Here is a 23,956-nt window from a genome sequence, read left to right as displayed (position 1 = left end):
GAAAGATGGCACAGTTATTTGCCTCTTCAGTATTTTTAAGATTTCAGACCCATTGCCATCACTTTAGCTACTTTGGGGCCATGTTCACTTCCTTTTAGCCCTCTATAGGTCACCTAATAGCTTACAAATGGATGACTTATGTCTGTGCTGTTTGTGATGTTTTGGCTTCTTTATTCATTTAACAAATGCTAGTATTAAATTCAGGACATGCTTGTGACAATTCATTAAAACTTAGTGTAGAAAACTGATGAGTTAAGTCCTAGACACATTAACAGGTTAGCCTGTAGCAAGTCAAGTTTTCCCAGCTTTAAAAAAGCATGAACACATGATACAAACTGAGAAGTGACATAGCCCAACCCCAATAATGGCAGATTTATTCTGGGATGAATTGGGACCAGTTTTCTTATGCTTTCATATGTCTTTCCATATGGCCTGCACATTTTTAATGCTTCCAGATGCACAACCTACTTGCTTATTTCTGCACAGCTGCCAGTCTGCTATTTGCTGCACATTTGCCTATGGTTTGGCTTTTTCCTTAACATGTCATGTGGTAGGTGGCTGAAACAATACTAGTTTAGCATATCAGAGCCTCCCCTCTTTGTATTCAATCCTTTTTCCATGTGGATCCCATTCAGAGCAGGAGAATCCAAAATGAGGATATTCAGTAGTTTCAGTGGATGTGTTAAACTATTTGTAGACCAGTAGGGCTGATATTTTATGAATTCCATCATGAACTGTGTTGGTTGTAGCTGTATTGGTCTAAGGACATATGCAGTAGGGGTGTGCAAAATGAGCCATATTCAATTTGGATTTGGCCTGAATCGGGGACAGTAATTCAATTAATTGATTCAAATCACTGCCCTGATTCAATTCAGCTGAATCTGAATCTAAAGATTCAGTGCTGATTCGGAGAATCAGCGATTCAGCTACAGACACAGCTTTAAATGTTTTTTCTACATACCTTGAGGTACCAGGCGCAGCTCGTGAATGCTGCAATGGTGGGGCAGATGGAGCGTCCCACAGGAGCATGGTGGGGGCCCCCCCACGTGTGGACCAGAAGTACTTTCTTGTCCTGATTGGCCGAGGAGGCACCAGTTGCTGGCTTCTTTACTTTTCATTCCATCCAGGAAGAGCACACACCAATTGCAGAAACTTCCTCAGCCTGACGAAGGGTTTTTGAACCCGAAAGCTTGCTTAATAACTGTTTTCCAACTATTTAAGTTGGTCTAATAAAAGATATCAGATTCACCCAAAGAACCTTGTCTGCCTTGTTGAGTGAAAGCCTTTTTGAGATTTGTTAGGTGACGATCATGGGTGTTCTGTACATTACAGCTTTCTTTGTGTGTATAGGGTGATTGCTGGTTCTGTGTGGATATGTATGTTGGTCGATGGGTTTCTTGTATATGTTGGTTTGTATTTTACCATTCTGGATAGTGTTAGTGTCTAAAAAGGAAACGGTGCTGGAGTATTCAAGAGAGAGCCTGATGGAGGGGTGATGGTTATTGAATTTGTGATGGAAATCAATCAGAGACTTCAGGTTTTCAATCTAAATGATGATATCATTTATATATCTTAGGTATAGCATGTATTTTGTGGTGCAGTTCTTGAGGAATTCTTCCAGGTGACCCATAAAGAGGTTGGCATATTGTGGGGCCATTTTGGTGCCCATAGCTGTGCCCATGGTGTGGAGAAAGTGTTGGTTATTGAAAGTGAAGTTGTGTGGGAGGATGAAGTGTATAAGTAATTAATATCTTTAGGTCTGCACTCTGAGTTGTAATCTTGCTCTTGTAGATACATAAGGCAGGCTTGGATGCCATCCTGGTGTGGGATGTTGGTATATAAGCTGGTAATATCTAGGGTGGCTGGGAGGGTATTGCTGGGAAGGTAGTCTGTGTTTTTGTTTTTGTAGAAAGTCTGTTGTGTCTTGGACAAAACTCGCTCTTTGGGTGGCAAGAGGTTTTAGGATTGATTTGATGAACCCTGATATTTCCTCAGTTAGGGTTCCATAGTTGGATATTATAGGTCTACTTGTGTTCCCTTGTTTGTGGATTTTAGGAAGCATGTAAAGTGTCCCTGAATTGGGTAGTGGGGGGATCAAATTCTGTTCCCTTCTCTTAAAGACCCCCAAGGTAGGAGCAAGCACCACTTCCCTTGGAAGCTGGTTCCAGGTCCTAGCCACCCTAACCATAAAGTAATGCCTCCTGATGTCTAGCCTGAACCTGCTCTCTATCAACTTGTGGTCATTATTCCTAGTTACCCTGTGTGGTGCCCAGGGGAACAGGGCATCTCCTATTCCCTACTGATCCCCCCTGGTGAATTTGTAGATGGCCACCAGATTTCCCCTCAGCATTCTCTTGTGGAGGCTGAATAGGTTCAGGCCCTCTAGTCCAGGGGTGGGCAAAATGCAGCCTGCGGGCCGGGTGCGGCCTGCCAGGCCATTCTATCCGGCCCGCAGGGCCCCTAAAAATTTAGAAAATTAATACTTACCTGCCCCTGGCTGCCTGTCATGTGGCCCTTGATGGCTTGCCAAAACTCAGTAAGCAGCCCTCCTCCTGAAATAATTGCCCGCCCCTGCTCTAGTTTTTCCTTGTAGGGCCTGCCCTGCTGCCCCCTGATCATGCGAGTGGCCCTCCTCTGGACCCTCTCAATGCTAGCCACATCTCTCTTGAAGTGTGGCACCAAGAACTGGATGCAGTACTCCAACTGCAGCCTGACAAATGCTGCATGGAGGGGGGGGATCACCTCCCTGTGTTTCCAGCTGGCCAGCCTGCTTCTCCTACTTACTCTCACAGCTCTCTCCACTAAACACCAAACTGTTTTTGATCAGTTTCTAAATGTGCCAGTAGTTTTCCAGATCTGCAGGGCAGCTACGTGGATCCATAGCTCATGCTTGTCAAGGATTATGCTCTAGACTGGGCTGTTAGATCAGATCCCAAATTTGGGAGACCAGGCCTCCAGTTGCTACTTAACATTGCTAAGAAGCTTCTTTCTCACCCTTCTAAGCAGATTTTATTTATAAATTGCTGACAGTGGAATCCTCACTGAAGCACATTTGAAGAAAGAATGCCAGCTTTCTGTACAGCCACTGTAGTTCTGTGAGACGTTGTGGTTAGCATGGATTTTATCATCACTGCATTTCTGTTTTGGAGTGCTCAGGTACTGCTTAATCTGAGTTACAAAGGACCATGGGGAGGGTTGTGGCCATCCTGTCCTTTGCATTCCTTGTTTAGGAGTACAGAGTATGTTCACAGTATGAACATTGAAATGCAGAAGATGGGCACATGTGCTCCTGTTGTGGGATCATACTAATGACAACTTTTGAAAAACCACATGCATTTTAGGTACTTGTTTTCTCTTCATTTGGCAAGATTACATATTTTATGACTAAAGCAATATATATCACTGTGTCATATAAATGACATATTAAAAACTTGTACAGTCTTTCAAAACATTCTATGATTTTTTTTAATCTGTAGTTCATGAGTCATACAGGAAACTGGTTTTCTTTCAGAATTATAATTTTTTACTCCAAAAAAAAAAAGAAAGAAAGAAAAAAAAATTGGTACCTAATCTGAACACTTTGGCTATGTCCAATCAAGGGCAGATGTTTGGTTCCCCAGGGAGAAGTAGCAGTGCCACACCTTGTGCCACAACTACTTACACCTAGGGAACACCCATGCCACACATGCTTTGGCACGCAGCAGGTCATGCTGGGAGTGGTAGGGGAGGCTGGGGCCAGCACTGGGCTGGCACCTGCAGCCTTACCTGGAGTTCTGGGGGCTTCTTGGGGCTGCAGCAGCAGTGATCCATGGATATCCAGGGGTCAAAAAAACCCAGAGCAGCGCATGCACAGGCAGCACGCCCTTGCAGTGTGGAGAACACCGAACTGTGCGGTATGTGGCGCTGCAGATGTGTTTGTGGCGCCACATACTGCACGGCTGTGCTCATCTGGACACACCCTTTGGTACTTCTATTTCTAAAACCAATTTTTAATATTTTCATGTTTTTAGTGCATTTCATTCCATCTTACCAGGTAAATAGCCATTTATCAACAATTATATATATGGGGAAAAAGGAAACTAAAATATTTTGCTGTTTTTAACTAACAAAAGATAATAGATGAAATATAGAATTTGAGCTGTCAGGCCATATTCATCTCATGCTTTTGCACATTCTGTAGAAACATTTTTTTTCCCCAAGCTCTTCCAACAGACCATGTGAAGGGCAAATTCAGCTGAAAACTTTTTTTGATGATGTGTATTTCTAGTGCAATCCTAAATGTGGACAGGGGCCTAATGTTTTGTAATATTTAGGAGGCTTCCATTAGGTGTGTAAAAGAAAGAGAAAAAAAAGAAAAGAAAAGAAAGTCCTGCCTTTGGACTGGGAAATGGTATTGATGTTTTTAAAAAAATCAGATTTAAATACTGTTGTCTTATTTTTAGTTGTTTGTATGGGAAATTAGTTTTGAGCCAGGATGTGGCTCTTCCAAGTAGAAAGTAAACAAGGGCTTGGAGCAGGCCTTCTCTCCCTTTATAACATATGCCTCTTGGGTGGAATTGGAAAGGGCAAGAGGTCCCATGTTGAAGGGTCGTTTGTGTATTTCCTTCAGCCTTTGGCATGTCATGAGGCGTTTGCTGTGGGATCTCAAGCTGTATCTTTTCTCTCATAACCTTTGCTGTCAGTTTCAGTTCCTTTATTTGCTCCTTGTGGAGTTATTTTACATGACATTAAGGTTAAGTAGAAACTTTTGAATATTGGTATATCTGATATGTATGAATAACTTCCATTCAGAAATTAATTTGTTTCAAATTCTTTTTAATGCCTATAGTTATTTAAGTGTAAAGGGATTTTTAACAGGAAAAAATAAAGCAATCTGTATTATTAGTACTCAAATATTCTTTGAAAAAGCATGTATGTGTGTGTGTGTGTGTGTGTAAAAAAAAAAAAATATGTATGTATATATGAATATGGTGTGTGTGTGTATGTGTGTGTGCGATGAGCAGAATCTAGTTAATTTGAAGAAAAGTTATTAATATTTCATGAAATTTTGGCATAATCTTTGCATTAGAAGTTTTTATAGAAGCATTAAAGACGTATATAGGAGGCCCTGCACTTGCTCAGCATCTGCATTAGTGTTGCCAAATGAATGATGATTGATTTGAGTGATGTTTATTGTATTTGTCAGGTAAATTCAACCTTTGTGCAATGTGCAATAGATAACTAAGAAGCGTCTAAAATGTAGTTGTTCGGGAAGATCCATGAAGTAGTGGTATTTGAAAGAATTTTCATATTCAATCAACCTCCCACCTTTAGATGGAAAATTTCTTAGCGTCACTCCTTACTTGGAGGCATATTATACTGTGACTTTGCTTCTGAGGGCAAGTACGTAGCAGGAGAGAACAGTGATTCCAAACAGGAATTTTAATGTGATATTAAAGTTCTAAGAGATGAAGTGATCAAAATATTTATGGCAATGTGATCATATAGTAAAGACAAAGCATTTATATTTCTTAAATTTTTGCATTAAATGATAATTTTTCATTACACGAGTTTAAAGTTCTAATACAATATTTCTTTTTGTTAAAACTTGATAATGCTACTCTGCATCCTCTTCAGGGCTGTTCTCTTTATCTCACATAATCTCTCTTCTCCCATCTGCCATTTGCTTGCTTCTCCTTATTCCTACTCAAAACATTCTTTCCAACAATGACTCCCGATCATGTGACACACTTTAAAACTTGGGGGGGAAAAAGCTGAATATAGTATATACATGACAAAAACCAAGATGCCTTATACTATCCCTCTGCTTGCTCTAAGTGACCTTTTCTACCTTATATCCCTCTTAACCATCTATTCCTATGTTGCATCTAGGGACATGACAAGCAATCCCACTGAATTCAGTGGAATTATGCACGAGTAGTTTCTTATATTAAAAAAGTGCTCCAGGAACAATTGTAGCACTGTGCAAAGAATTGAGCTGTTCTGTGAAATCAAGGTTTTGGGAAGAGTGTTCTTAAAATAAATAAACAAACTCCAACATTTAAAAATTGGGCCTGGTGATGGTTATATAAATTATTGCAGAACTTCCCAAGTTTCCTTTGTGATACATGCTTGCATATAGAAAACCACATGTGCCAGTTGTTAACATGGGCTAGGTACAGACATTCAAAAAGCCTGAGGCAGATTTGATCTAAATTCCAGGGTTTTCTGCAAGCATCGTAGTTTAGATCAGTAGTGAACACAACACTTATTCACCCTTTGGTGGGGGGAAGGGAGGACAAATCTTAGACCAGGTTCCACCATTTTTAAACGAGTCTGTGTGCTGAACTTCTGCTCTGTTACAGGTATAGACCAGTTTTGTGTTCAGAACTTCTGTTATAGATATAGACTGGTTTATGATCACTTATACTAGTAAAAGTGTAATGTCTGTACCTGGCCATGGTTGGTATGATTAATGCCACTTTTCAAAGGTGTTCTTCAAAAATAACAGGGAAGCCAGAACACATCCGGGGGCTCTGCTAGCAGTTGTGTTTTATGTAGTTACCTGCTCAACAAAGGTATATTTTATATTTTTCATATAAAACTTAGTGTGGTGTGTCAAAATCCTGTTTCTCCAATTCTGCCCTTTCTGAAGTGGGCTCTGATTGGATTTTAGCAGAGACCTAGCCACTTGCGTGTCTAAAAAGAGTGAATGTTAATTGCAGAAAGATTGGCTTTGTAGAAAATAGAAATGTTTATGAATTGGTCTATTTTTGTTTCCATGGTGGGTGTCAGGCAATGAAGGATAGTTATTTTGCCTGCCCTGCAGGACATGCTAATTTGTAAGAGATTAAAAATAAAAAACAATTTCACATGTATATAAATGCAATATGCGCATTTAATGAGCAGTTACCAAATAATTGTCGAACTGAACTGACTTTCTAGTTGAACATCTAAATGTGTGGTAACTTAAAGCCTATTTTTGTGATATATTTCATGTTAGTGACAGCTTCCTGCTTAAGATTATTGAATTTATTATTATTCAATAATAATTTATTATTATTATTCATTTATTGAAATTAATTTAGAGAAGTCAAACTTTTCAAATCGGTTTGGTATTTAATACAGTTTGGAAAAAAAATTAGATTTTTAACAGATTTGCCACCTGGCAATTTTATAAATCTTCTTTAGATTGAAACTGAAATGGTCCTCCTTCAGGGCAGCTGTGCATGCGTGCACGTGTGTGTGTGCGTGCACGCATGTGTATGCATGTGTGTGCATGCACACACATGCATTCATACATACACCTTTTTCAATAGGGGACAGGGGAGGAGTCAGAAAGGAACCTAGCTCTGATGATTACTTTGTGTAGTGGTGGTGTTTATGAATTGGGAGAATATTCTGTGTATGGTTCCAGTCAGAACTAGGGATTAAACTGAGGTAGCCTGTGGGGGCAGGACTCAGTTTCTTGGTGGTTCCAGGAAGTGTTTCAAAATCTCTACTTTCATTTAGAAGAAAAAGGGGAAGAGTACTTAACGAACTAGCTCCTTTGTTTGGGAGATGTCTTGAGAGGAGAGTAAATCATGAATGTGGTGACAAATAATTGTAAACAATAGAGCTACGTGTATACAAATAGGAAAGGTCCCTGTTTGGCTCAAGTTTTTTTCCCCTGAAGCATAATGGTGACTGTTTGAATGTCAGCATGGTTAATTATTTCATTACCAAGTTCAAGCAGCCACCTATGCATTTTGTAGCTATGATCAGTGAAATTGCTGATGCTTGATGTTCCTCAATAGAACGGAGGGGGAAATTTATTCTCTGTAAATGTCCATGGGCTTTGCAGTGCCCATCCATCCCTGGTCTAAAATAACCTGGCTTTATCAGCTTCTGGGGCAAGCAGCAGAGTACACTTGTGTTTCCAGACTTTGAAGGTAGGTAGGAAGATGAAGGTATAGACAGATACATCATAGAAAGGCCAGGTTGCACTTGAGCTATTGCTTGGCAAAGAAGGCTGAGCTGGTTGAACTGCATATTTGGGGTCAGGAATTTTAAAACCATTGCTTTTCAGGAGAGATTAGAGCAAGTTCCTGCATTTTTTTCACAGCGCTTATAAAGAGGGAATTGCTTAAAAAGGCAGCTTCCTTTACAGAGGGTATTTTCCCTTCCTTGAATGAAGTTTTTGACAGGTTGTGATTAGTGTAAGAGAAGAGTTTAAGAGTTTTTATAAGGAGAGAAACATATTAATTGAATAAGATTGGACATGTTCCATGGCACATGTTTTAAGTAAAATTTGTAAATGGTTTTAAATTAAAAAGGAGGGTTGGGGTTGGGGTTGGGGGTGGGGGGGATTTGGGGCAGGCATTTAAGTCAAGTTACCCATTTTGTGATTTACCATGTACTTTGCCAGAAGTGAAAGGCAGCACCTACAGCATACCAAAGACAAGTCTAAACATGTCACTTTCAAGTGGGTTTACATGCTTCTGGAACTGAACTGTCAGGTTGGATATTTCTATTAAATATGAAATGCACCTCTCTGAAAGTCTGAGATTAAAATGCAGACTCTGTACAGCAGCTCATGCAGCAGTATGACTTGGGGAAATGTACAAGATAGTGCTTCAGCTTCGATAATACAAAACAAGTTGCCAGCTGTTAAATCTGTCAGGCCCAGGTCAGTGACATGTACAATGCTGGTCTGTGTTTGTCTGTGTCTTGTAACAGATTTGGAAGTGTTGGGAAAACTATTTATTTGTTTTTCTTTCTGGTAAGGACAATTGAAAGCTTCTGTATACACTCAAAGCATTCCACCAGTGATTTAAAATTATGATATCAAATACAAATTAAATTTTGCTCTCTCCTATATGGCAGCATCCCTAGATACAAAGGACATGTCATTGTTTTGTCTGATTGCTATTTCTTGAACCATTGTAACATAGCATAGAAAATAATACTTGTACAAATTTACTCTGCTTTTAGATCTTATGGCAACTAAGAGATCAATTTCTGAGCTTTTGCTGTATATATTGTAAGCTTTATACTTATTCCCCTAACATTGATACGGTATTAAAATGTTAAGACTCCCTTTTTAATGCCAGGTAACCTCTAGTTGCAAGATGGCTTGGTCTGATTCATAGAAGTTAGGAGCCGGAAGGGACCTCAGAGATCATCAGGTCCAGACCCCCTGCTTTCATTGAGAAGATCTTATTTCTTTATATGTATTTGCAGCCAAACATTCTTGTATATTATGACCAAGACTAGCATCTGATCTAGAGAAATGTTGATAGATTTTAGGTGGTTACATGGCTGTTTAGAAAAAGGGATAACAGAGGGAGAAGCAGAAATGGAACTAATTATAGACACAGACTATGGAAGTCTGATTTTGTTTTTAAATGCCAAACTTCGCAACTTTAAAAAACACAGGAGATGAGGACTTCGGGATAAAAGCAGGGGATGGGGACTTCATGCAAAGGGTGTTACTGTTTTTGTTTATTCTTAAATATGTCATAGAGCTTTATTCAATGAAGTGGAAGGTACTCAGCACCTTGCAGGAGTGGACCTTTAATGGAATGTTGGAGTGGGAGAACTTACTTGAAATCCTTTTCTCTGGTCTTTCAGGCAGGGGCATCACAGGTCATCTTCACTAATCCACTGGAGATTGTGAAGATTCGGTTGCAGGTAGCAGGAGAGATCACTACAGGGCCCAGAGTCAGTGCCCTTACTGTTCTAAAGGACTTGGGGATTTTTGGTCTTTATAAGGTATGTATTCCTACTCTGAGCAGTCTCAGCAACTGCTTTTAATCCATTTTATGCTAAACTTAAAAACTGTTGAAACAAAACCTTTGTTGAGAAACAAAGAAACCTTTTCAAATTTAAAAACAATCTCTTCCTGCAGAGCAGCCCCACAGTAGAAAACTGAAAAAACCCACATTTATATTAGTGGCAGTGGGATACATAAAAATACTCCCCCATTCCATCCTTTGGGCTTTTATACTAAGCTGCAGGGAGTCCTGTATTGGAGACCTGCTGGCTTCTGGCACGGATCATTTCATTTGGTGGGGTTTTGTGAAAAGTTTCTTTAGCTTTCCTTTTATATTTGTCTTACATTTATTCTGAATCTCAGTTATCTCCATTGTTATCTCTGCAGCAGGGTACTCTCTTTGTCTTAATAATTTGACGACAGTGAAACAGTAGTAGAGTTTAGTAGGATTCGGATCTTTAAGAAGTTAAGTGGTGGGATTTGTCAATAATGAATTCCATTAAAAAAGCCCATACTGTACTGTACTTTAGCAGAATGCCAGTCAACAGATTCCTTCCCTGCAGGTATATTTACTACCATCATTACAGATCAGATGTAATGGAGCAGAAGCTATTAGTTTTCTTAAACAAGGAAGAGTATTTCTTTCTGTCCCTTTAGCCAGTGCAAGGGGTAATGCGTAAATTCAGCACCTGTCTGCAGCTGTGCACTTGCAACACATTGTTTTAGTTTTATGGAGCTATGATAATACTTTAAAAAAAAGTGTAAATTTGCCTCCAGAGCTGCAGCTTTTATTCTGAATTCAGTGGATTAGATTCACACAGCTATAAGGTTTTAAAGGTCACAGACGTTTTGATACATAGGACATTTTAGAGCAATTACCATTTTATGCTTGGTAATTAAAAAGTTAAGCTTACTAAGAATTTGCCATTTTTTAAAATGCACAGTAACCCTAGTGATGTTATTTGGAATTAACTGTAATTAAAAAAGAAATCCAAATCTTAGTGAAGTAAATAACTGGATTGAACTAGTCAGAAACTGTGAAGTCAAGTTCATACAAGCAACAGTGTCTCCAGAAAGCCATCTGCACCAGTGGGATCCCATAGATCCCATGCAGAAGACTGTTTGCTCCCATGTATCACTAGGGAGGGGATGCTAAGAAATGGGCCAGAGAAGATCCTACTGGATCTGCTTTTGCATATTCCTCCTCATGTTGAAAATGCAGAAGCACAGTGGCCATGTCTCTGTACAGCAGTATGGGTTACACCCCCTTGTGGGGGAGGAGAAAAGGTGTGTGGGAATCACAGTTATTGACTGGCTCCAGATGAATGGTGGCAGCTCAAATTGGAGGGACATGAGAGTAGCCAATCCTGCTACAATGGAGCAAAAACCACAGAGCTTGGGAAATGCTGTTGCCAGTGTGGACTGGAGTGGTAGGCAGAAGAGACTGTTTCTATATTAGCCAGGGCATGTCCTCAGAATGGGGGGAAGAGACTTTCCCACACAATCCAATTACGTATGTGTTGTACAGGAGGGGTTATGTTGCCCAGCATAAGATGAATAATCAAGGACTTAAAATGAGGGTTGTTGACATGACATTGTAGTAGCAAATTGAGAGCTATTACAGTGTGTTAAACTCTCTGGAAAAATATTTTAGGTTGCTGGTAGACCTGTAAAAACCAAGTTTTATCCAAGAATGATTTCCATTCCTGGGCCAGAGTCATGCCCATTCCCTGTGTCAGCCAGGGTAAGTCAGCAGAGAACGGTATGAAGCCCTCCAGGCAGGGCTGTGTAATGTGTCCAGGATCTTGTGGAGTCATATAGCAAATGGCAAACAAAGGCCCTACCTCCCTTCCCTGATGTGGCAGGATGCTACTTTGTTGGCAGGCTGAGCACCAAGGGTTTATGAGGTTTTTACAAGTTAAATTTATGTGTGTGAGAGGTGCAAAAAAGTATCTATCCAGCAATTGATGGCAAGCCTTAACTGAAGGCTGCTTAGTAAAATCAGATATGAACGCTGCTGCTGCTTTAGCAGAGATGGCTGAATGATTGAGGGTTTCTGTTTGGATGTTTAAATTTACATCCTTTATTCTGAGACATTGTTGCACCTGCTATTTACCAGGTAGGTCACCTAGAGTGACTTGGCTCAGGCAGGTTTCCCAGATTTCAGTTGTAACCATATTTGCATAACTTGTTTGTACTGTTTTGTTTCTGTGCCAGGGTGCCAAAGCATGTTTCCTCAGAGACATTCCCTTTTCTGGAATCTACTTTCCTGTTTATGCTCATAGTAAACTTATGCTGGCTGATGAAAATGGCCATGTGAGTGGGTTGAATCTCCTGGCAGCTGGTGCCATTGCAGGTAACTTACTGTATATTTTCTAGAAGTAACATTTTTCTTCTAATAGGCAATAATAAATATTCATTCTTCTGTCCCATATATATGAAAGGTAATATACTGTTGTATCTGACTTAATCTAAATTTGATCACTGTTATCCTTGGTGGGAGGTTGTGTAATTTTGATGAGAGCTAATTACATTTGCATAAATGTGGATAAACAGTGTAATGCAGCTCAGCAACTTGTAGTCACATTTCATCTATCTCAATGGGGTTTTACTTGTTACCAACCTCTCTGACTTGAAGACTAATTTGAATCTTTGATGAATGTACACTGAAAGAAGGGCTAGGAAGAAAATGACTTGCCTAGTTTAGGGCTTCTGAACAATTTGAAGAAACTCTTACTTCAAAGTTCAGTCCCAAAAAAGGATTAAGGATGTCTTTCCTGGCTGGTAAGGAAATCTGTGGAGACAACATACCTTGTAATTAAAAATTCAATTGAGGCTGAAAGCAAATGTTCAAATTCCAGGCAAAGGGATGTTTTAATTTTGGTAAGTGATTAAAATTTAAATGAAAAAAATCATAAATATTCACAAATTGCCTCCAAAAGCAAACACAGTTCTCTGCCAAGAAGTGGGCATTACCTGTGCCTTCCCTTTTTCGTTTGAATAAGAAACCAAGGACATTGCTGCTCTACCAGTTTCTCCCATTACTGCCAGCTGTTCCCATAGTGTCTGTCTCAGACTTTTGAAACATTTTCATTGTCAGTCTTATTTTTTTTTTAAGTGTCTTCTGTTTTAGTAGTAAGATGGCCAAAAGCCATTTGGAACTGTAGAAAAAATGGACTGTTAAATGATCACTGTGCATATTAACACATTTAAAAATGAATCAATGAAGGATTTAGAATGTTGTACCTGGGAGCTGTGCAGACTAGTTAATCAGCTATCTAGTTACAAAGTACTTTGTGTGTAAGATAGTTCAATAGAGCTATTAATATTAAAAAGCACAGTAATATTTGAGAGCACAACTAATTTATGTCACAAAACTTAATCTTTATTTTTATGTGTGTATGCAACTTAACCTATATGTAGAAAAACTTTTTAAAATAAAATGATTTGACATAATTGTGAAACTTAAATGACAGCGATAAGAAAAAATTGTTCTTATTATCTTTGTCTAAGTTTTATAGTAATCTTGACTGCATTTGTACAGTGTTTTCTTTAGCACCTGTCTTAAAATTTAATTGAGATTTAGAAGAAACACAGCAGAATTGTGCTCTGCTTTGAATACTTTATATTAATACTAGAACATGTGTTAGTTTGTATATTTTTTTAGGGCTTGATTTCTCAAAATATTAGTTTGCAGTTTTATATTCTTCAACACTATAAATGTTTTATATTTTACAAGATATTTTGTGGAAATTAAATGCTGTTTTCTTCTAAAAGGTGTTCCTGCTGCTTCCTTGGTAACCCCTGCTGATGTCATCAAGACAAGACTGCAAGTGGCAGCACGAGCTGGTCAGACAACATACAGTGGAGTTTTTGACTGTTTTGGGAAGATACTTAGAGAAGAAGGCCCTTCAGCTTTGTGGAAGGGAGCTGGAGGTAGGGAACTGACTTTATGTACTGGATCTTTCTCACTTGACTAGGGATTATTCATAACAATAAAGGTTTCAGGGCAGGGAACTATAATTTTAGTTATATACAAGTTGATTTTAAATATTCGCATTTTTCCCCTGCACTAATATTACTATCTTCAATATTGAACAGCTCGTGTATTCAGATCTTCACCTCAGTTTGGTGTTACTTTAGTCACTTATGAACTTCTGCAGCGATGGTTCTATGTCGATTTTGGAGGACTGTAAGTGCAAATGTTTGCTTTAAATATGCAAGCAGGGCCTGCCAAATTCAATTTCTTAATCTCTAGAGATCTACATGGAAAGATTTTGTGGGAACCAATGGATTTTAAACTTAGTGGTTTTGATTAGCTGTAGCGCCAGAATTTTGCTTTAATAGTACCCTATGCAAAAAAAAGAAAAAGAAAACATGCATGCATGTATTTTACTAACAACATCTTGGGCATTAAAATTGAAAGAGCTTAAAAAGATTGAACTGATTTTACTTGTATACTATTACACTATCCCAGCAACATGAAATATAAGTTGGTTCAATGTTTTTAATGCATTAAATATAGCTGCTGCATTTGGGTTGCTAACTCTAAGTTGTTTTTTAAATCTCGTTCAAAATGTTTTCCTTATTTTTATTTAAATATAAGATTTTTTTTAACTATCAGAAAACATTTCTGTTGCTACTACGTTTTGTAAGCCCTTTTAAAGTATCCAGAAATGAAATTTAGCCTGATCTACTTGATCACAGCTATTTAAAAGCTATTATAAATTTGCTGTGTTGCTTAGTGTCTGTGTGAAAACCTTTGTCAATCTGCAATGTTTCTGTTTTTCTTCACAAACAGCAAGCCTTCTGGATCAGAACCTACACCAAAATCTCGAATCTCAGACCTTCCTCCTGCTAATCCTGACCACATAGGTGGATACAGACTTGCTACAGCTACATTTGCTGGCATAGAAAACAAGTTTGGCCTGTATCTTCCAAAATTTAAATCCTCTGGTGTTGCTTCAATTCAACTTAAAGTAGCGGCTGAATCCTGAGATGACTTTCTGCCTAGTGAAGTGGTGCAATGTGGAAAAAATATTCAAGAACAGTACTATAGCTATTCATTCAGCTGCATGTTGCTCTAGCTGACCTGAGAATTCAATTCAAATTACCCCTTTATGATATACAACATATGTTTATTTGTTTATAAACTAGTCACTTGCACACAAGAAGCAGATTGAAGCTTTAGTTCTATGCATTGACTTTTTTTCTAACTGGTGGCATGAATTAGTAACCTAGACTTGGCTTTGCACAGCTTGCAGTTAATGTTACTGTACATATTGTACATCTTTGTACAGAGACATCATGGCATCTCTACACAATTACATTTATATAATAGGAATTGCAGTTCTAAATAGTTTGAAATGTACAGAATGTTTTGAAGGTGTTTTATTAAGAATCATGTGACAATAAAATGTATTTAAAAACTATTTAAAGTCAGTTAACTATTTTTTTTGTATTTTGTAGAAATAAGCCATCAAATATTTGTCAGCATGAGTTGCAGATTTTTAGGAACAGAAAGAGACTGTTATGACCATAATCTAGTATATTTTTTCTTACAGAATTAGTCAAGGTTTTAAAACAGGTAAGTCAAATGCATAAAAATGCCATACACTGACTCGAGTAATGTACAATAACTGTATGTGTTTGAGTTTGAGAAATATTTTAATTTTTGGAACCTATAGGTATACCCCTGGTGACACTTACGGTGATATGAGGCTGGTTATTTTATCTTATTGACATATTTATGAGTTGGTGATGTTTCTTATCTCTGGAATAGCGTGTTTAAAATGCAGTGAGAATATATATGTAGATTTTCTTGTGACCAGTCTAATTTTTTTCTGTAAATTGTACATATCTGAATAACAGTTTCATGAATTCAATGCAACTGGTTTATCCTTGCCATATTTTAACAAAATAATTGCCAGGATATGTTGGTAGCTTGCCAAGCAAGTCCCCAAAGTCTCATACTTGTAATTAACTAATAAAAGGCCTTGGACAAAATCTCATCCTTGATGTAACTCTTGATCTCAGTGAAATTGCCTAGGGATAAATTTGACTCCCTGTATAGTTTAAGAAATTGATTATACAAGGGTTGATTGGTGAATATTCACATTCTGAATTCTGATCTAAGCTCTTGTTTAACAGGCACTGTATCCATTTTACTATGATTGTGCCTTACTGAACAAGGGTTTTATTTAATGTGCAGCATGAGAAATCCTACCCCTCCTGCCAGGGGGGTTAGCATCTGATGTGCAGCACTGTGTGAATGTATGCAAGCATCTTAGAATTCAGCCTTGTAGATTTACAGAGCTGCTCTATATTCTGCACAGGAGGTTCCTGTAGCTTTAGCAGAATGACTTCTGACAGCTCAGGGAGCCACAAGCCCTCCTGGCTTTGTGGGTTTGAAGTATTATAAGAATTAATCCATTTGGATATACTTGTTTGAAGGAGAGCTACATTCTTTCTTGTTAGGATGAAAAATGAGTTCTCCCTCCCTCCCTCCCTCTAAAAGTTCTGCAAATCTTTATTTTCCAGAAAAATAAAATAGAGGCACTAGGCTACTTTCCAAAGGATGGGTGCTTTTACTCTGGGAAGATTTTATAGTGCTTTGAAAAAAATTATGTAGATCTTTTGCTTCACGTAAATTAGCCAAATTAAAAGCACTTTCAAGTGGTGGGGCATTAGTTTCATGAGACTGCAGTTGCAACTTCCATGTATTGGATAAGCATGAATTCCCGATCATAGTTATAATCTATCCTCCTATAGGTAAGGAGTGAAGAAACAGCAGAGTCAAATTTCTTAAGTCTGTTTAGATATTATGCGGTGAAAAGCAGTAGTAAAATACCAACAGTATATTGATTAATTGATTGGTTGTTCTGTTCACTAGATATAAACAGGAGCACAACTAGTCACTACCTGATTCCTGGCAGCAATTTTAATTGAAAAGATTTGTTCATTTCAGAAGGCAGACATTGGCCAGGTAAGGACTGGAGGTTTCTGTCCTTGCTTACACATATCTTAGAGAACTGCGGTATGACATACTATTTGCTGAATTAAATACCTTGGGAGATCAATTTACTGTAAAAGCTTGGAGGATTAAAATAATGAAGCAAACAGTCAGAGTTGCTCTGGGTTTATTCCAGTTAATATTTTAATTCAGTTTAAAGTAGCTGAATGGCAATGATTTTAACATATGAGAAAGAGGAGGGGGAACTTGTTAAGAACTGAGTAGTAATGTCCAGCCATTGCACGCTTTCTATCAAACAAGAACGCCCAAATCTTTCATGGGTGCTGCAATGCACTGTACTGAAAGTGTCATATATTGCACAGTACTTAATGAGTTACAATCCAATTTTGAGCAAAACTCCCCTTGACTTTAATAGAGTTGCGTACATATAACAAGACGGTAATAGAGCTCCTAGTTCCCATTTGTTGGTCAGAGAGAATTACCTGTTTAGGCAGTTTCCCCTGGGTATTGACTTCCTAGGCAGCTCACACTTACATCTATATATTTTGTTCTGCTAAAGACAAATCCTTGAGGGGTAGAAAAATATTTGGTACCCACTGGCATTTAATCTTTGTCACAGCTTGTTGACTTGACTTGATCAAGGCCTTAGGAGACTTTGCAATGGGAGATTGCATTTATATTTCTTCCAGTTCCAAAACAGTGATTGGACAGTGAGGCTCCCATGATGATCATTTACAGTATCTAACATCCCTGGCACTAGTGTGTTGGTATGTCCTTAACTCTGCAGATGTAGGGTTGACAAAGAGATTCTGTGCGCACTTTCCCTAATACTTGAAGGCGTGTGGGTGGAAATGCAAACTGTAGCTTGTTGGGAGGCATAGAATGCTTATAAATTGCTTGAAGCTAGAGCCCCTTTTCTAAAAGTTTTCATAAATAAAACCTGACTGCACAGATGTAGATCCATGCTGGAGCCCAGCAAACTGTTCATTTGTATAGAACTGTTGTCAAGAGCATGCAGGAGTAGGAACTCATTTACAGGGATTTTGAAAAATTAATTTAGAATTAACTTGTTTTGAAGTGGGGAGTGAAAGGAAATCCTTCCAAGGAGGACCAGAATTAAGTTCTAGCAAAAGCTGCAAGTCTGAGCTCATTAAGAATTCTCATGCCTGAAGGGTAGAAATCATCACATGATGTGTCTGTGCTTTATATAGTTCCTGTGTTTCTCAGCTGAACAGATAGCAGCTATCATAAGGTTGGTGAAAATATACAGGTCAAATGTCAAATTGAACAGCATGACTTTGGATTGAAAATAGAGGGGGTACTTTTGACAAAGCAAACTGATGGAAGCCTGAAGGCATTTCACTTTCAAACCTATTGAACGAAGATAACCTCCTGAAGCCATCATTCCAATTACTGTAGCCAGTCTCCATATGAACTTTCTCATAATAGAATGAAGCTTGCTTTTTTCTTTTCTTTTTTTTAAATAAGACCAGGAATTGAATTGGTGACAGAACTTATGGCTTACAGTGCAGCTTAAACAGCAATGTAAAACCATTCTCTGACTGAGTAAAGAAATCAAGAATACAGGTACCAAATAATTTTGCTTAGTGTTAGATCAGATTTGCATGACGTCAATGTCACGTTCTAGAATAGTGATTCAGTGGGAGTGGACCTGCATCACAGAGGTGGCTAGAACATTTTTCAATTAAATTTCTCTCAAAATATGCTGTTTTGATGCAACTGAACCACTTTTGTAAAGATGTATTGATTTTTATTTTTTTTAACAAGGTGGTTTGAGGTTACTTCAAAATGGGGGAGAGACATGAATAGAAATCTTTTACCTTAATCTAAAAATGGATGTTCCAGTAATAATTCTTCACAAAACTGCTGAAAAAGGTTTTATCTTGTGTTTTTGCTGTGGAATAGAAACAAATTCCAAAGCCTTAAAAGTCACGTAGAAGAGTTATTCTCTGGCCAGCTGTAATATATGGTGGTAGTTTCTGGGAGCAAACTAGAATTAGGGCCATGAAAGTGCACTCATACATCCATTTTCAAGTGGCTTTCACTTGCTGGGATTAGAAATAGCTTTGGTGTAAGATTTCTCTTGTGCTTAGCCAAAAACATACCATATTTACCTAAATCCAAGACTACTTTGAATTTAAGACACCCCCGGCCTAAAAATTAATTCTAGACATGGAAAGGTTTTCACTTTTGTTATAAGATTCCATATTTCAAATCTAATTATTAGAGGGTTGCCTTAGTCTCCCCCACCACTGCATAGGATAAGCAGCAGCAGGGGGCTAGACAGTTGGGGAGTTTTAAATGGACTGACCCCTTCTGCTTGCCATCTGTTTCCCCCCCCCCCCCCCCCCCTGCCTCATGCCTGCCCCCCAGGGTGCCTGTGCTTCCCTGCCACTTGTATCCCTCATGCTTGCTCCTCCCTATGCCTACAACCCCTGGCACCTATCCCTCACCACTTGCACCCCTCCTCCTTGGCCTCCACTTCTCCCCCTTCTGGTGTCCCCCTTCCTGCTGCCAGCTCCCCTGCCACTTACCTTCCTGTTGCTGCTTCAGTTGGGGCAGAGAACAAGGACAGAGTATGTGCTGCTCTGACCCCAGCCATGCAGCAGTAGCAGCTTCAGCCCAGAAGCTGGGGCCAGAGCTGTTGCCACAATCACTGCCCCCTTGCCACTTAACTTCCAGCCCAGGCCAGGGAGCATAGAGATGGGGAGGTGAGGTGACAGGGTCAAGGTCAGGGAGGGCATTGACTGCAGCTCTGACTCCACAACTCCTGGCTTGTATTCACGTCTAAGACAAGGGGCTCCCCCCATGTTAAGTGGGGGGAACCTTGTCTTGGATTTGAGGAAATATGGTACAGTATTTGTATTTTGCTGAGAATCATTTTTGAACCATCAGGCACCTGCTCAAGTTTTCTCAGTAAATGAGGAAGAATATTTTTCAAGCAGCAAATTGTGATGCTGTGCCATCCCCCTCCACCCTCATTAATTCTCATTCAGATCAGGATGATGTAGGTGGTTCAAAAATTGTTTAAAAATCATGAAACTTGTATGCAGTCTGCTTGAGCCCTCCCCTGTACAACCAGAGAGGAAATGGGTATTGTGGAGTTTCGTCATGGCTACCAAGTATCAGCTAAGACAGTTCATGGGTCATGTAGCCTGAGGACTACAGTAGTTTTTATAGCCTCCATCCCACATCAATTTAAGCTAATGCATCGCTGTGCTTAAGAGGCCTCTAGCTCTATCCTTGCCCATCTTAAAACGTTATTCCTGGCTGTTAGACATGTACAGAACAACTCATCTGGAGCCTCCCTCTTACATGGTGGGACAGGTTCAGTTCTGTTGATTTTGGGGGAGAGGGCTCTACAAACCTACACTTGAGCCACTATGATTTTCTGTCAACTGCTGTAAAATTGGCCAGTGCTGCTGTTTCAGCTCTGTGCACCTTAAATGGACACAAAAAAAGTGCTTTAATTTCTGTGACTGCATGTCTCACAAATACAAGACAACTCTGTGAACACAACAGTATTGGTTTCCATAAAAAACACAAACTCCAGCTATCCTGTGCATGTGTACACATATAATGTGCCACTAGTCTGAATCTTGAATTGAAACATCTAGAAAATTCAAGACAGGAAAGTAACTTTGCTGCCCTTGATATTTTAAAATTAATCATTCTTAAGTAAATTTGAATTTGTGATTATAACTGTTGAAGCACCAAGGCTGAATTTTATACATTTATTTTAGCGTCTTAATTTTTACCTAAGTTTTTACCTTTGCATTGTGGGAAATGACAACTAGATTAAATAATTAAGCCCTCAATGGCATTTGCAAGGTTACATTCCTCCTTTCTTCTTCCCAAATCATGTAACTTCAGGATTAAAAGCATTGTGATTCAACAGTTGTAGTCCCCATAATATCCTACTGTTCCTCTGATCTTGGATGAGAGAGGATGGTGGCGAGCTGTCACATTAGAAGCGAGCACTACTTTTCTATTGTTTTTGGCAATGGCTTCTGTTGGAAGCCGCTTCAGTCTGCTTGCAAAGAAAACTAGTTGCTACTAGTATGTTATCTTCAATAGACAAGTAATTCTACAATGGCATGTAAGGTTTCAAGTTAGGTTCGAGAAAACTTTGGAGAAGGAAGCCAAATATGGAGAGCATAGATTGGTTACCATCTCATATCCCTTGGAAGTTTTGAATTCAGAAGCCAACAAGTATCCAACCTCAGTAATGGACTCAGCAAGTCAGGTGCTTCCAGGTGCAGTAAGCCGTTTTTCTCCTCAGAGGATTCTGCACCTTAGGACAATGCTATATCTAGCTTGGATGTGGCAACAACTGCATATTGAGTGCTTTGGACAAAGCATATTGTGTGTTGCAACACAGCTACCTACTGCTAACAGACAGAGATGCAATGTTAATTTAAAGGAAAGCGGAAAGAGAAACAGGAAGTTCAGTAGGCCTACACAATGCCAAGCTTAAGTAGACAGGCTTCTCTTATAAACACTTAAGCATCAGAAACTGCCATGTTGAGTCCAGAGAAAGTGTGTGACTTTAGGTAAAAGTGTTTTCTCTTTATTCCACGTAAGGAACCCTGGGATTACTACTAGATTTGATAGTAAGGCAATAAGTCTCCAGTGCGCTTGAAACGTAAGAACCTGTCCCTTTCATGCTTGGCAGGACTGCTCCCAGAGTGAGTGGGATTGATTTTCATATATCTGGCTGGCCAAACTCTCCCCTTAAAGCTCTTAGCAACTTATAGTTGTTTCCCTCTTACTTTAGATGGAAAGACAATGGAACCCAAAGCAGAAGACAGATAACAATAATGTAGCATTGCCTGTTTCTGACACTTAATTTGATGAATTCTGACCCCCTCTCCCCCCACTCTCTGGACTAGTGAGTGTTCTCCATAAAATAGCAGTGTTCTAAGATGGCTGGATAGCATTCTGAACATTTTCAGCAGAAAATCTCTGTGAGAATGAATACTTGTCTGGCAGGAACTATATTAAAGTAGGATTCTTGCTAACTTGAACAGACTGGGGTAAAAGAAGAATGTGTATAGCTCCTCCTCAACAGTACTGTCCACATGCACAAGCAGGGCACAGAGAAGCGGCTTGGCCTTGGAGAGAGGGAAAACAGACACTTTATTGGAACAGACAGCTCTAGTTAATCAGTGTTGATTCAAGAACGGAAAGGCTTCCTTAGAAGGTAAAACAGTCTCTCTTACTATGAGGCAGGCAAGGGAAATATAGCTGAAAGCAGATTGGTATGTTGCTACAGAAAACTGGCAGCCTTTGTAGACAGTTTCTGTCTGAGAAGCTCCATGGGAGCAACACAATCACCCGGAAAGGACTTGGAGCTGGACCCCTCCTATAATCCACTCTGATGCATAAAGAGGCCTGTGGAAACTGATCTGGAGCAAAGAAGACTTTAAGAGAAACCCTTCTTGTGACAGAAGCTGGGCCACATCTCTTCCTAAGTATAGGTTGCCTGGCAGAAAATGGACTGTGTTTCTTTTTACCATTCCTGGTTGCTTAGCAGTTTTATTTTTAGCTATACCATGGAGTACAGAGTTTTCACTACAGGTAATTCCATTCAGCTTTACACATTACAATAGGGTTTCTGACATCAACTCTACATCTGGGCAACAGGAATTCAATGGTCCTACCCAACACAGCAGGCAAAGACAAATTCCTAAATTCTTTGCTCACTTAAAAGCTATCCTCATGGAATATTCTAATACTGCATACTATAGCTGTACAAGCTGCAACTAAGAAGCTAGAGTCTAGCTATTACAGTACTGAAGAGGCAAGGAATCCTTACTTTTGGTACTCTCAATGGTGTCTTGGAAGTAAGAGGTGGAAAACTTTGTTTTCAGTGTAAAGCAGCAGCTCCTAGTGGATTAGTAACATCTTTGTTTGGATGCAGACAAAGAAGGGAGACATACCAGAGGACTGAGCTGAGGATAAAAGCTCAGGTAGCATTTATTTATAAAGCCATTTCCCCTTTACTGCACTTATTCAAAACAAAAAACAAACAGAAGAGCCCCAGACACAGTATTATGTATGTAGTACTCTATAAAGACAAGCTCTATTGTCAAATAAGTCTAAGTGATTACAGATGAAGTCTTTCATTCATTTATATAACCCACTACCGGAGCCTGGAGCCCATTATATGTAAGAAAGAAATAGGATAAAAGGTTACTTTGAACAAATGCATGCATTTCCATGGGTAGTTCTAATTGCCTAACAATTATAATCCTTCAGAGATTAAACTAGTGAATGAGTATTAGCCAGTGTCATACAGGAGGTCTGATTTAGACATAGAACTCAGGTGGTCTACTTTCCAGATTTAGTTATACTGGTGTAAACTTGGAAAATTCAAACAGTCTAACACCTGTGTTAGTGTTTCAGCAAAGTACACCCTTGCAAAGTTGAGGTCAACTCTATTAAAAGTTACAAATCCAAGAGTGTGCTTGTAATTATGTATAAAAAAGTGACATTGCAAGATTTACTTTTCAGTGATCTTGATACATTTTCAACATCCACAGTTTAGTCCACATCTCCCTCCCAAGGTCATCATCATTTGGACAAGCACAACTTTAGTCTTAACACCTATAATCATTCCCAAATCCACGGGTGCTGCCTGTTTTGAAAGACTTATGCAGGTATGCGAGTTGCAGCTTCTTCCTCTGCATCAGCTCTATTTGCATTTATTTCTGCTAATGTCCGACCAAAACGAGTCCATTCATCGCTGCGAGGGACAGCAATTTGCTGTGGAAAAATATGAAATTTGCATCCTTAGGTAAGTACAAACAGAACAGAACTGGGCTCATTTTAAATCCATCCACTAATATCGCTTGTGAACTGCAAGTGTTGCTATAACCAATTACATTATTCAAGAGATCTTTAAAAGGTCTTGCTAACCAATATAATTTATATGCACTGTCCAGAAACTCACAATGACTTAGTACTCTTTACATTAATAAAGTCAGTGCTTGATAATAATGCCAAGAGAATGCTCAAGTCTTATGTTTAAAGCAGAAAACATCTGCCTGGGCAAGCATCCTTCCATCTGGAGAGGTCATAGCACCCATTAAGAAGCTCACTGTCCACATCTAGTTTCTCCCTGGCACACTGGGTAGGTATCTTATCGCCAGTAGTGTAACGTGGGGTAGGTAAGTGAAGCATGTGCCCCAGATGCTGCCTAAGGGGAGGGGCACCAGAAGGACTTG

The 23,956-nt window shown here is 39.2% G+C and overlaps 2 protein-coding genes across 7 annotated transcripts in view; one reads left to right on the top strand and one right to left on the bottom strand.

Annotated features, from left to right (window-relative positions):
• The window catches only part of SLC25A12 (solute carrier family 25 member 12), a 90,151-nt gene extending 74,412 nt beyond the window's left edge, over nucleotides 1-15,739 (top strand). For 4 of the 5 annotated variants that reach the window (XM_025200501.1, XM_006020790.3, XM_014518594.2 and 1 more), the window contains 5 exons: nucleotides 9,592-9,732; nucleotides 11,951-12,089; nucleotides 13,511-13,669; nucleotides 13,835-13,925; nucleotides 14,535-15,739. In XM_025200501.1, the coding sequence (XP_025056286.1) occupies nucleotides 9,592-9,732; nucleotides 11,951-12,089; nucleotides 13,511-13,669; nucleotides 13,835-13,925; nucleotides 14,535-14,730 (726 nt within the window). In that variant the 3' untranslated portion in view covers nucleotides 14,731-15,739. The remainder of the gene's footprint in view (nucleotides 1-9,591; nucleotides 9,733-11,950; nucleotides 12,090-13,510; nucleotides 13,670-13,834; nucleotides 13,926-14,534) is intronic. The other variant, XM_025200502.1, reaches the window with a different exon arrangement.
• A 6,938-nt stretch (nucleotides 15,740-22,677) lies between these two features.
• Nucleotides 22,678-23,956, bottom strand: part of DYNC1I2 (dynein cytoplasmic 1 intermediate chain 2) — a 34,465-nt gene continuing 33,186 nt past the window's right edge. For both annotated transcript variants that reach the window (XM_006020784.3, XM_006020788.3), the window contains one exon: nucleotides 22,678-23,495. In XM_006020784.3, the coding sequence (XP_006020846.1) occupies nucleotides 23,382-23,495 (114 nt within the window). In that variant the 3' untranslated portion in view covers nucleotides 22,678-23,381. The remainder of the gene's footprint in view (nucleotides 23,496-23,956) is intronic.

Source organism: Alligator sinensis, unplaced genomic scaffold (assembly GCF_000455745.1).
Source record: "Alligator sinensis unplaced genomic scaffold, ASM45574v1 scaffold321_1, whole genome shotgun sequence".
NCBI classification, from domain to species: Eukaryota; Metazoa; Chordata; order Crocodylia; family Alligatoridae; genus Alligator; species Alligator sinensis.
Note: the sequence above shows the minus strand (reverse complement) of the source record. Positions and strands in the feature narration are given on the sequence as shown.